The sequence below is a fragment of the Culex pipiens genome, chromosome 1 (assembly GCF_016801865.2).
Source record: "Culex pipiens pallens isolate TS chromosome 1, TS_CPP_V2, whole genome shotgun sequence".
Taxonomy (NCBI): Eukaryota; Metazoa; Arthropoda; class Insecta; order Diptera; family Culicidae; genus Culex; species Culex pipiens.
The window spans coordinates 97,517,278-97,531,508 of NC_068937.1; the positions used below are offsets into that span (position 1 = coordinate 97,517,278).

Consider the following 14,231-nt stretch of genomic DNA (forward strand, 5'->3'; position numbering starts at 1 on the left):
GGGGTTGACATCTATATCTATATCACTACAGGCAGCTCGACCGCAGCCATCACCAGCTGTCAATTACGGCACCAGAACAAAAGGCTAAAGGTTGGCTGATTTTAGCGTGACGTACTTCACGGATGAAGCCTAAATGAACAACAACAGGAAACCAGTTTAAAATGTTCGATTTTCAAAAAAAATGTTCATGAACTTAATGTATTGTAAACTGTTGCCAGAAAATATACTGTAATCATTCCGAATTTTGTGATACCGTAAAACGGGGGGTGACTTTGATAGGTTTGCGATTTTTCCGCAAAATGAAGAGTACAATTAAAATACGTAAAGAATGGTTATACTGACCGTGGTAGAGAAGTGTTCAAAGCACCTCAAGAAGAACTTTTCATAAAATTTTGAATAGTTTAAAAAGTTAGTTAACTATAGTTAAGAAAATGTTGATGAAAGTCATGATGATTTTCTCAATGAACATCATTTTGAATCGGAAAACGGAATGCATTTTCGGATTCTTTGGACAATTTTCCACTAGGAAAATGTTAAAAAAGTTTGTAAATAATAAATAATATGTGTTTTTGAAACACAATTAAAATAAAACTCCAAATTTATAAGCAAATTCAGTTGAACAAATTCCATGTAAATGTGAAAACTTGTGATTCGTGCTTCGAATTCGGTATGAAATGCAATATAAATCGATTATTTTATAAATAAAACTAGTTTTAACAAATTTCAAGCAAAATTCCGACTTTTTAACAATTTTACCTAAAATTTATATGTATTTTGTTAAAAAGTTTATAAACTTAACTTAATATAAACATTGATTTTTTTCTTAAAAACTATATCAGCTACTTTAGTGATGGTACATTTAACGTACAAATAAAGTTTGAACATCTTAAATATGATTTTAACAAGAAAAAATATGACTATCAAATTCACCTCGGAATTAAAACTAAGAATTTTTAACGTAACTATTTTTCTAAACACTATTGACAATTTTTTTTTTCCAAAATAGTGCATGGACTTTGTGTGGCCTATCCCAGTACATGTTTTAAAAATATTAATGTTGAGAAAAACCTTACCTGTTGGAAAATATTCTAAAAACAAATTAAATTCCTATCAAAGTAACCTAGGTTACGGTGCATGAAGCTTGAGTACCGTCATCTGGGGTGAATCGGGACACATGGGGCGAATTGGGACAGCAGTTTTAGCAATGTTGCAGCCTAATATATTGATTTATTTTGAGTGGTTTCGGTTAGACCAGATTGAGAGCAACAAAATGTGTGCATTCATTTCCAAATTTGAAGCTTTTAAGTGTTCTAAAACGTGCTGTCCCTATTCAGACTGTAGTCCCGATTCGCCCTAGTTGACGGTATTTTGTATGTTAAGCTTGAAATAATTTGTTTATTTTCTAAAGTTTTCTTTTTGCCCCTCGATTCTCGACCAACCAAGCCTTTAGCTAAAACTTTTTGTTTTATTTTGTGGCGTTTTCTGGTTTTTATTTTTAATCTAAAAATTTGAGAGATTTTGATTTAATTTTTACCGGAAATTCTATCTTAAAATCCTGATAAATCTCACTGAAACCTGAAAAAAAACTCTACTTGCCCATCTTCTATGAGGAAATATTTGAATAACCATCCTCTGTTCAATAAGTTTTTACCCAATTTTATGTATATTCAAGCACTTTTTATTCACACATTTTACGATCTTTCCCAAAAAGTTTTGCCCCTTCAAATCAAGTCTCCACCATGTGTGCCAACACAGGCCTTCTTTCTCCCTCTCTTTTTTGGAAAATGAGTGTCCCCCCTTGTGTGTGTGTGTGTGCGGGTGGGAAAACCTCCCAATTGAGAGTTCCATCGCTCTTCCTTTTCTACGCGCTCTCTCATATCTCTTTCTCCCAATTCCGTCACATCACACTGACTGCGTGTGTGATTTCGTGTGTGCGTGCACGGAACGGACGGACGTCGTCGAACACGGATGGTCGTGATAAAAGAAGAAGGCTGTTTCCGTCTGACGCGGGTTCGTTTGTGAATCGTAATCTCCCCCGGGATTGTGTCCAGTGTGCTGGGGGGTGTTTGAGAAAAGGGAGTTGTTATTTTGTTACGGTGATTTCACAGGTTCACACAGGTCGGAAAAGTGTTGAGTGAACGAAGAAGAGGAGGAGGAGAAGGAGGAAAAAGTGAGAGACACTCACGAGAGAGAGAGCGGAAAATTCAAGGGAATAGTGAGTGACAGATGGAGCGACCAGTCACGGCGATAGAATCACACGGGAGCAACGCCAACACCAACAGTTTTCCAAGGATGGCGGATTAAGAGTGTTCAGGTCGGAGTGTGGAACACTAGCCAGCAGCACCAGAGCTAGTCAAAGCTAGCAGAGCACACTTGGTTTGTGCACAGGAAGAAAAAGTTGGGGAAAAAATCGTCGTCGGAACAGCGACGGAATTCGGGCTGTGAAGTGTGCAGGTCGTCAGCAGCAGGTAGTGTTGAAGTTGTGAAACCTCCCCGGACCATGATGGATGAAGAAGCCCTCGCAGCCGTCAGCGCCGTCGTCACTTGGAGCCGTCCGTCGTTGGCCGGAGGAGTAGCGTGAGTCTGCCGTGACGACTGCGACGACGACGACCACGACGACGACATCCCAGAAGACCACGGCCAGTTCCAGCAGCCGCCTCCTGGCACCGGCAGAGCAGGATCCGCAGAGCACGACGGCAGCGACACCAGAACCAGAACCAGAGGCAGCAGCATCTCATTGCATCGCAGCCGCGCAAAACAAAATGGCGGGTGGTGAGCATTCGTTTGGAAGAAAGACATTTCACAAGCCAACCTATTGCCACCACTGCTCGGACCTGCTGTGGGGACTCATCGGACAGGGATACATCTGCGAAGGTAATGGACCACGGAACGACGACCCGTTTTCCGGAACGAACCCCCCGAGACGGGGAGTAGTTCCGGAATGACTCGTCAAGATTCGTCAGCCAGCGGTGACTTCGCCAGGATATTCAAACACCCAAAATCTCCAGACTCTTCGTTCAAATCTTCATTTCTGCAAAGGGTTCGCGTCGAGAAAAAAAAAACCCCAGGATTTCCATCAATTTTCATCGTTGGCCATTTTTGCTACTCATATTGGCCCCCCTCGTCTACCGCGCCCCCTCTGCCCCACCTCGTGCCCGTCTGGCCCAGGGCTGGGGGCCACCAGAGTCAGAGCCCCAGCTTCGGGGCGGCCGACGACGAAAGGAAAAATAATATTGATCTATACTCCCGAAATTCACTTCACACTCGCAGCAGCAGCAGCAGCACCGTGTGCCGAGTGTGTGTTATCTCGAGCGCGCGCGCCCCTCACAAGAGAGTGAGTGACCGCGCGAGAGAGCAACTCGCGTTTCACGCACGCACGCACGCGACTTTGCCCACAAACACTAGCGAAGACAGAAAAACAGAGAGTGGCACACTTGGATTATTACAGGAGTGAGGAAACAGTTGCGAGATTCCACTGGTTGGAGTGAGTGGCGTCGCGCTGGATGTCAATACGCACTCACGAGTGAGAGTGCTCACGGGAGAGTTTTCAAAGTGAGAGAGCGCGCGCACGCGAGTGCGTATGACATTGAAAAATGTTGTTCTCGAAACGAAAAATTGTGATTTTTTGGGGGTTTTGCGTACAGAATGAAAATGCTGAATCGAAGCAAGTAAAAAATTAGATCGTTTTGCATGGTTGTAAATATCGTTTGTAGTGCTTTAAAAAAATCTATCAGAAAAAAAATCTCATCAAAAAGTGTTTAGTGGCCGCGGGACCGCTTCGCTCAAGTGGCCTCCGGCGTGAACCACTCGAGAATATGTGCTGATGAAGAGGAAAAAAGAAAAAAATCTCGGAAGAAACGCGGAAAAGCGGAATCTCTTGCACACGAACTCAAGTGGAAAACTACTGATGAAAAGCGCTGAGCCCGTCAAGTGTCTGGCCGTTTTTTTCCTTCTTGCTTGGAGATCGAGAGGGAAAAGAATCTCTTTTTCTTTTTTGAAAGGCAATGTCCAAGGGGCATGAAGATGTGCCTCGAGGGGAGAGGTGGGGAAGGGACGGTTGGCCATAAAAGTGGAAATTGTTGAGATTAGAAGTTGGGAGGCAAGAAGACGAAGAAGAAGATACAGAAACGATGATGAGGAAAATGGACTGAAAATCATGCTGGCTTTGATCATATCGGAGGAAAAGTGGTTTAATGTCTTTGTGCAGCTGTCCGTTTGTGTGCGTGTGTGTGTGTGTGTTTGCTTCTTTAATTTTTATTATCAGTGTGTAGTGGATACGAGCTCGCTCGCTCTTCTTCGAATTCGCTAACGGATACACACATTGCTGGCGATAAAGTTTTATGGATTAAGCCGTTTTTCGTCGAGGAAGATCGAGGATTTGCAGCGGAATGAAGAAAAAGAGCGCAAATATGTGTGAATTGAGCCCAGATTTCGTTAAATATGTGTGAATAGATTAGTGCAAATGCTCTGCATGCTATTAAAACAAAAATTTAAATACGTGCATTAGATAAAAATACACACAAAACACACACACACATGATTAGTTACGGAATGGATTAGTAGTATCGCTTTGGTTCGTAGTATTGGATTACTCTGATTATGGTAAGGTGTTTGTTTATCTAAGCGGAGAATACAATGCGGATGTCAACAATAGGGGTGTTGTAGATACTTTTTATCATTTTTCATTGTAGTAGAACAGAATTTGATTTCAATTTTTTTTTTACAATTTATCACATGTAAAAACATTATTATCGATTATTTTGCATTATGAAAGCCTTCAACATCACGAAATCTGTCTTAGTTGAACAACAGTTGCAGGATAAACTTTGCTTCCAACTCATAGATAAATGTTTGCTTTGCTCACCTGAGAAAAGGTTGTAAAATCACCTTGAACGGTAAAAATAATGCCCCCCGCAACGTCTTGTACAACATTTGTTGGGTATTTGTTAGATCAGTTAAAAGCTAACTTTTCTGAAGTCGAAACTCCTCCTATTTCAGTGAAAGAAGGTAGTTGATATGACTCTCCAATGAGTCATGCATATTAAAAAATCTGGTCACCTGATCCCAAGGTTCAGCCACTTTAGTTATATTTATATACCCCCTTTAATAATGTCCAATCATTAATCATTAATAGTAAAAATTCATGCAGTTTTATTAAATTACAAATTCATGCCAAATCATGAATTTATAAAAACAGAAAATTGTTGAATCTTTCTTAATGTTTTTAACACACAGTTTTGCAATGTTTTTTTATATAGTTTGCAACTTTGTATGACCCAATGTCACCTCCAGACCCAATTTAACCCCAGTTGACGGTATGTTTTTCCGGTCTGTAGCACCAAAAATTTTAAAATTTTAAAAGGTTCAAAAGTGTCAGATCTCTTTTAAAAAAATGCACATATAAAAGTTAAACAATTTTATTAGTACTAATAGTTTGTTGGGGAAATATACCCTTTCTAATCAAACACCTATCTTCGTCATATGGAGAGTTTGATGCTCGATTAAAGCTCCAAAAATACTATTTAGGTTATAAACTTACCAGCAACAGCACCGCCTCGAGTAAGCACGCAAGTTTATGCCACTTACTGGCCAAAAAGATCAAATTTTATGCACTTTTGATCATAATTTCTATTTTGCGAGACCATTTCTCATCATTTTGGTGGCATCAGGGTTGCGAATGAGCGAGCAAGCCAGAAGCCGTGCTCGCTCATTCATGAGTTTTGAACACTCTTTTTAGCTTATTTAACTTTCAAATTTAAACAAAACTTTCAAGGAACGGTTTTTTTGAGTCTTAAATAAGCTGTTAACAAGAAGAAATCGATCGAGATGCCCAGACTTCAAAACGTTCACGAATTTACTGAAGCGAATCGGGACTACAGTCTGAATAGGGATAGCAGTTTTTAGAGTACTCAAAAGCTTAAAATTTGGAAAACGATACACTATTTAAGTTGATCTGTGTCTGTTCTATCCAAAACCAACAAAACATCCAAATATCAAACAGTAACAAGGTTAAAACAGCTGTTCCAATTCGCCCCATGTGTCCCGATTCACCCCAGATGACGGTAATATATTGCCAAGAAAACATGATTATGTTCTCTAATAGATATTTTTCAGCTTAATTAAATAGTTCACATTAACGTGTTACTCTTAGATCAACATTATCTTTGTAAATCGGATTATTTCTTCAGATAGCAAAGAAAATCCTAATTTCACACCTTAACTGTGACTCCAAAACAAGCTTCAAATAATAATTTATAAAAATATCTTCATCTAATATTATTAAGATTAGCCTTTTCTAGCCTCCATAAAAAAAAATCTCGAAGCTCTGTTGAAAAAAATTAACAGGTAAAAAACTACCGCTCATTTTGCTCAATGAGTAAAAATGAGCGCGAGCGCGAGCGATGAGCATTTTTGCTCATAAAATTTATGAGCAAACATGAGGAGGAGCAAACGTGAGCAAGCTCGCGTAGCGCTCCTCCTCACGAATGAGCGAAAAATGCTCGCTCATGAGCGAAAGAGCGCTCAATATCGCAACACTGGGTGGCACACACATCCACACGCAAGATCAGAGGTTAACTGCATGAAAGTCGCCATCAATATCTTTTCACTTGCGCTAACGATTTCAAAGCGCTTAAGATATAAAATTGCTTCCAACTACCGGCAACATGTTCTTTTGCACATTAGTTAGTCACTCACTTGAAAAATAATCCCGAAACATGTAAATAATTAGCAAGCGCCATAAAAAAAACAAACGCGCTAAGTCTTTTGACATTTCAATTTCGACAACCCATTCCAATCGAAGGCTGAAGAAAACCGAGCGAGAAGTAAAGGCAAATAAAGAACAAAGGGTGGCCACCAACACCACCAGCAGCGCCTGTTGGAGTGAGCCAGTGATGCCAGGAAACTTTCTCTATAAATGCTACTTTTCGTGAGTGTTCGCTTAAAATTTCATCAATTTTGGCAGCACTAAGCAGACCCAAAAGAGCGTTGGAAGAAAAAAAGAACTAAGCTGAAAATAGAAAAATGGGCGTGGCCCAATGCAATCGACTGTAAGAATGCAATTTGGAAATATTTTTTTTTAAATGCTTGTAAAAGGAATAGCATAACTTTTAATAACATTGAAAATAAACAGAAATGTTTGCTTTATAAATTGAAATGTTGCTTTATAAATTGAAAATATCTATTTCTAGCGAGAATGTGTTTATTTCAGTGGCTTAAATGCTTAGGTTTAAATACGTTTTTTTATCTATCGCTAATATATATTGACCAAATAAGGCTTGCAAGGCATTACATGGGATTAATCTATTCTTTCAATTTGTGAAAATCGTCTACTTGTTAATGTTTTGTTGAAGTAGATTATGAAGCATAGATAGAATATTTTTCGAGATATATCGTCTAGATCTTGTCGCATGTTGTTGTTGGACCAAATTGAGTTGAGAACGCCATTTTTTGCAACTCTCAATGCCTTACCTTTAGACCTTCACAAATCTCCAAAATTCGATTTCAATCCTGAGATATTGAACAAAAACCATAAAAACACCGTGCAATGTTGTCACTCTTCATATGAAAGTAGTTTCAATCCGATTGTGCTATCTTGCCACACCCTGCAAATGTGACAACTGGTAGGGGGAATTTAGTCAAAGGACGTATAAAAAACGGAACGGAATCGACGTGACACCTTATAATGTGGCCCTCTTAAGGTGGTAGATGGTGTCTTTCACTTTTGGGGCAATGACTGTCAATGATGGTTCTGAATTCAGGGTCCAGAAATAGTAAATTGAAATGAAAAAATAATCACTATATGTAAAATGCTTCTACAAACAACACAAAGAAAACCATTTTTTGATTAAAAACTTCTGAATCAAGATTTGAATGTATTTCTAAAACAAACATGGCCGCCTAATGGCCGATCGGGAATGATGCCTTCCAGAGCCTTAAACCTTGCGGTTTCGTCAACGGATCCACAGGCGTGTATCGTTCTTTTTGCGACAAGACTCCGCCTCCCGGGTCTCCTAAGTGTGAAGTTATGGCACGGGGAGAGGGCACCGAATACCTATATTAACACTTAGAATGTTTGCGTCTGCCTCGGGATTCGAACCGGCGACCTCCGGATTGTGAGTCCAGTGCGCGGTCCGATTGATTCACACAGGCAGACGTCAAAGGACGTATTGTCACATGTAAATGCCCGACTACTGTATTCATTTTTGATTGAAACCCTAGAATCCGGATACCAACTTCAACCAAATTTTGAGACAATGCACACAATGGTTAGGCAAACAAAACGTGTTTGTTATTGTTTACGTTGTGTGCTCTTGATTTTGTTCATTAAGGGTAAACGCGTTTTTCTCGATGCACTAGCAAATCCCAAAAATGACGTGCACTAAGCCAAATAAAAGTATCGTGTTCTAATCCCTAAGAAATTCTATGCAATGTCATAATTCTTTAGAGGTTTTTTTTCCGTCGATTTTCCCCGAACAGCTCCCCGCCAAGCAGAGTGTGTACCTACATATAGTTTTTTCTGCTTCTTCTTCTAAATAAATCCTCAGTACAAATCATTGAATTTAAGCCAATCTGTGTTGTGTCGGTGCTCTCAGGGGCACCACCAAATCGCGCGTGACGTCAATTGAGGCAAGATGACCCCCTCCGAACGTCACTAATGTGTGTTTGTGCGTGTGTGTACGTGGTCATGGCGCAGATCATCGCGGACTGGCCTTCTGGTTTCTTTTCCCACTGGGGACCGATTTTTGCTCTTCGCACTTTGGTAGACTATTTATCGTTTGCTTTCCGCGAGGAAGAACCATCAATGTTGAGAATTTTGTTTGGAAATCTCACTATCTCACTATCTGAGGAATTTATCGAAATTATTTTAAATCGAAAAGAGCAAAACAATTTCTCAAACGTTTATTTTAAACATTGAAAATCGAACTCGATCAGAAAATACTATCTCAAGATACATATTTTCGAAAGCTCACGTCAAATTGTATGGACACTTGTATGAAAAAATAATGATGCGAAATGGTTTCTTTAGACACAGAGAAAACATTAAAGTCAAACAAAGAAAGTGAATTTGTGAAAACATAGATAACTTATCAATGGTTTATAAAATAAACAGCTGTCTATAAAGATTTTTACTTTTTTAAGCAGCTTTAATTTTATTACCTTGCTTCACCAACCGAATACTGTTACATTCTCGGACTCACTCCTCGATTTCTCGATTTACCCAAGAAAGTTTCTTTTTTCAATAAATTTTTGAAAATCAATGTATACTAGGGTGATAAGAAAAAATTCAAATTTTAGAAAATCGTAAGAGATACCCCCTGCCCCGATTCTTTAGGTAAAAATAAGTAATTGTTCCAATTTTGGGGGTTAAGTTAAGTTGAGGGTCGCTTTTTATCGTTGTATGGGAAATTTAAAAAAAAATTACGGGGAGAAACAAAAATTTCGAAATTTCGCCAAAAGGTAACGTTAAATGTGTCCGATCATTGTCAAGTGTGAGATCCTTATGTAAATTTATGTATTTTATGATAATCAACTTTGTGCAAGACGGCAAAACAATCCGAGTTAACCCTGACGGGTTATTAGCGATTTAAAGAAGACGATTTTGTATGAAAAGATTTTTTTTCACCAACTGCAACGATAAAAAGGCGACCCTTATCCGATTTCGCTCAAAATTTTCACAGATCGTCTGCTGTGTGCTATCTTGTGACATAGTCCATTTTGGTCGAAAATGAGTTAATGATGACATTTTGCTATACTTAACAATCACTACAAGATGCTTTAACCCAATTTTGGGAACTCGTTTCCCAAAATTGGGAATGTCACTTGTGACATAGACCAATTTATCATCCAAATGATCGTGCACACTTGTGACACGTCATACATGTTGTTGGAAAATGTGGAAAATTTCTTTTGTTTTTCACAAATTTGTGTTGATACACATTTTCTAAAGGCAATGCAATCTTTTCTTTTTAATAATATACTGATTAAGTCGGTTAAACTATTGATTTAAGGGGTTACATATATGTAGAAAATCACAAAATTTGATGTTACAGAAAATTTATTGAATCCAATAAAAAGATGATTTTCAATCACTCCTGAAAGTTTTATGAAGATATTTTATGATTAAACTGAGTAAGATACGATTTAAGATCAAAATTTTGCCATGCGCAAAGCGGACTGTCAAACTGTGTGAGCGTTTTTCTCGAAACACCGAGTTGATTTACGGGTGCCACGATATCTCGAGATGGGATGGACCAAATTGGCTGAAATTTGAGGTGAAGACTCTCAAGACATATCCCGTGTGCATGACGAAGCCTGATTTTTAAATTTTGCTTTTAAAAAAATACTAAAATCAAAAACTGACGATTTTTTATATGAAAGACATAAAAGTATTCTTATCTTTTTTTTATTTTTTTTGAAATCGGCCTTCGTCGTGCACACGGGAATAGTTTGACGAGTCTTCACCAAAATTTTGAGCCGATTTAGTCAGAGCAGTGTTGAGATATCGTGGCACCCGTTTTTTGAAACTGCTAACTTCAAATAGCCATATCTCGGCAACGGTACAACCAAATGGCTTAAAATTTGTTTGTTAGTATAGATGAAAATGTATAAAGATTAAAAAAAAAGTTCAAATGTGTGCTCAATCAACCTCTGACATTTTTGCCGATTTACATGTATGAAACCCCTTAAACCTATTTTAGTTTGTATGGGAATTCTATGCACACTTGGGACACGTAGTACAATTTTAGATTTTTGTTTACATACTTGGAGCGGTTGTTTAGCGATAGTATACGATCTGATTGCTTCAAAAAGTTTGACTCTATCATTCATAGTTTTGAAAATATTTATCGTCAAACTTTAAAAATCGATTTTCTCGAATAGTACTAAATGGTCGTTGTCACAAGATAGCAGACAACAGACGAGATCCTTATTTTTGCCTAAGGAATTGAACCAGGGGGTATCCCTCATGTCGATTTTTTTACTGTCACCCTAATGTATACACAATGTTTTGATAAGCCTTATTTTGTCATTGAGTGATAAGTTATTGTTCATAAAAAAAGATGCACTACCAAAATTTGTCCAACAAATAAGTTTTTACGTTCTCTCAGGCAGACGTGCATCCGCTCTAACTCCTCTTTTAGAAGAACTTGTTTGGCATTTGGCGTAGATGATTCCCAGCATGTTGTGCCAGTGTTTATAGTACACTAATTAAGCTAATCTTTAAGGCTCCCGGAGACCCTGAGAGGCTATTTTATAAACGATGTGAGATATAGGGTAAGAACCGTTAAGTGCACTCAAAGAGCTTTTAAGGCGTTCTTCTTGAGAGCTGTTGAGAACAGTCACATGAAAATATACCTGAAAACCTTTTGCTGCAAATAGACATATGAAATTTATTAGTAATTTTATACAAAATTCTTAATTTCGGCTATAAACTGATAAAAGGAACGTAAATAAATGTAATTATAATAAGGAAACAAGAAATATCAATAATGCTACTTACCAAGCTGCATTAATTTAACAACTACTTTTGGCAACACACTTTCATTGCATTTGATTCAATTTATTCAACGTACTCCGATCCCTGAAAACAATATTTTGAGTTTTACTTACCAGTTTATTGAGCAGTCTTCTTTCAACAGCATTTTTTAAATATTAATATCTTCTTGTATATCTTTTATAAATTTTATTTTTTTGACATTTCCCATCATCGAATTTTTATTTTGATATTATGTGTACGCATTTCCATGTATTTTATGGTTGATGATTCTGAAAAAAATAATGGTTCATTAAAATTGTATCCATCGTTAGCACGATGGTTTTTGATGATTCAGTTTTCTAATTATAATCACAATAGATAAATTGTTGTGTAAAAATAAACCCATACTTACTTAGATTAACCAACATTTTGTTAAATTTGCCCGTGCAAGTATTGTCGTGCAAGAGTTGGCCCGCCTCTTCCTTCCACTGCCCCTCTCTTTCCTACAAACATTATCATAAAGTCCCCTCGCATCAGAGGTCCTCATTGCGAATGTCCTCGTCTTGCTCTTCATCACCTGCAAAGAAATCATCAACAAACTTACTCACAAATTGCACCTCCACAGTTGCAGCAGTGTGCACTTCGATTTGCCACTTCAACTTAGCCAAATAGTGTGATTTACACCTTTCACATTCTCTCACTTCACAATTAACAACACAAACTCAACAAATCAACCGCTCTTGTTCGAATCCTGACTTCAAATGACAGACGTAAACAAACCCAAGTTCGTCTTTTAAATATTTAACCAATTGTTAATTATAATCAACCAACAAAATTTTTGATTTTCCTAAAACCAAAGCTAACAATCGAGCACGTTCATTCGAGTTCGGGAAATCTGTTAGCTTTTTGCCTTTAGCATTTTCAACAAACAGGTTATTAAATTAATACTGAATTTTTGTTATTTTAACGGAATATTGGCAGTAACAAGTACGTTTTTGTTAAAATTTACGAAAGTAAAATCAACAATTTTAATTGTTAAAATTTCTGGGCACAGTCTCTCCGTGTATGCGTCCGTTTTATTTCCACGACAAATATCAGTACCTGATATCTAGAGATATTAAGAATATTATGTTGCATCAACTCAAATTTAAGTAGATACTTCGTCGAAGTGAGGTATTCGTATTATGTACCGAAGTTTTTCAAGTCAATTTACAGTAGTTCCATATGAAAGTCAATGAAACAATAAAAAAAAATAAAGTTGCTTAAAATTGGAGTGCGATTTCTCTGGCCGAAATAATTTGGCCCGTAATTTTTTTGTTTTGGTCTTTAGGGTGACCTACACCTTGTTAGGGTGGTAAAAAAATGGCAATTTTTGTCGATTTTCAGAAAAAAAAACACTTTTTTTTCAAAAAAATCATAGCTTCCCTTCATTTCAACCGATTTTAGCTAACTTGAACGCCAATAAAGATGATAAGTTAGACTTTCAAGAAAAAATCTCGCCTAACATTTGAAAAAGTAAAGTAAAGTAAATCTTTCCCAGTTCCTGAGGGGAACACCCTTGAAGAGTATCGGGGCCGGCATTTACAAAGCGGATTCAGTGGCAGTTTCATTCTCAACTTAATGTTAACATGTTAAGGTTAATGTTAACATTCCATAGGTCGCCTTCCTAAGGTGTCGTGATAAGGTCCAGTTTTTCGACGATACACTACCTTCCCTTTACTAAGCAATCGATTCCAGAAGGGAAAAGATCACCAGTTGTGTTGGTCCGAGCCGGGATTTGAACCCCGTCATATAGTCATATAGAAATTTCAAATGCCGTTTGAAAAGTGTCTGGACCAAAGAGCCTATATCTGAAAATATTTTAACGGGTTCCTCGGGAAATTTTAGGTAACAAATCAAAAACTGGGCGAGGTTCACTAACAAGATTCCAAGATATGATTAGAAAAAATAAAATCTGGGGTTTTTTACCCGCGAGAAGGGGGCCCACCTCGTTTTTTTTTCTAAAAAAAAAACGCAATTTCCAATCCGAATGTGGTGTCAAATTCCATACGATCAGCGAACATTTGAAGTTGCACACGGTTGGAATGTTATTTGCGGGAATTAGCTTTAATATTTAGCGTATTAGGTCATAGTTCGCTTTTCTTTCCATTTTAATTGACGTTTTAGTCACGCTACTTTTCATTCAGACATTCACATTCTGAATATGTATTTAAAAAAATCGAAAGTTTTATTTTTGTGATTGAGCGGGAGCTTTTGTTTTCTTTTTCTTGAAAAATACTTGAAGCTAGTAAGCCTCATAGCTAGGTCTGAAATTTTCAAAAAAGTATATCAGCATAAACTTGGCTTATTAAGGTTTTTTTTAAATTATAGTGTAGAAATACGCAAAATGCCCTAATTCAACCAAATTTCTGGGCAGAATGGTCAGTTAAACATAAAGTGTTTGTTTTTGTTTACATTGTGCACTCTTGTTTTATTTATGTCGAAATTTAATTGTTCATGTAAATTTTTTGACCAAAGAAATAAGTCACGAGGAAAAGTTATTCTCAAGACCACCGGTGTTTACGACCACCGTGCACCATTCTGACTATGTTGATACACGGTTTAGAAAAACAAGAGTGAAAAGCAAACTACAGGTAGGGTGTGTTGGGGGAAGGTGGGATTTGCCGAAGGGAGCATGAAAACTAAAAACAGTGTGAGTGGAAACTGTGACGCACGGAAAGCCCTTCAACATGTCTGCTGCCAGTCGTTGAAGTTG

At 37.7% G+C, this 14,231-nt stretch overlaps 1 protein-coding gene across 5 annotated transcripts in view; it reads left to right on the plus strand.

The window, feature by feature from the left end:
* Positions 1-2,739: 2,739 nt before the first annotated feature.
* The window catches only part of LOC120427682 (diacylglycerol kinase theta), a 56,584-nt gene continuing 45,092 nt past the window's right edge, over positions 2,740-14,231 (plus strand). For all 5 annotated transcript variants that reach the window (XM_039592563.2, XM_039592565.2, XM_039592567.2 and 2 more), the window contains exon 1: positions 2,740-2,874. In XM_039592563.2, the coding sequence (XP_039448497.1) occupies positions 2,763-2,874 (112 nt within the window). In that variant the 5' untranslated portion in view covers positions 2,740-2,762. The remainder of the gene's footprint in view (positions 2,875-14,231) is intronic.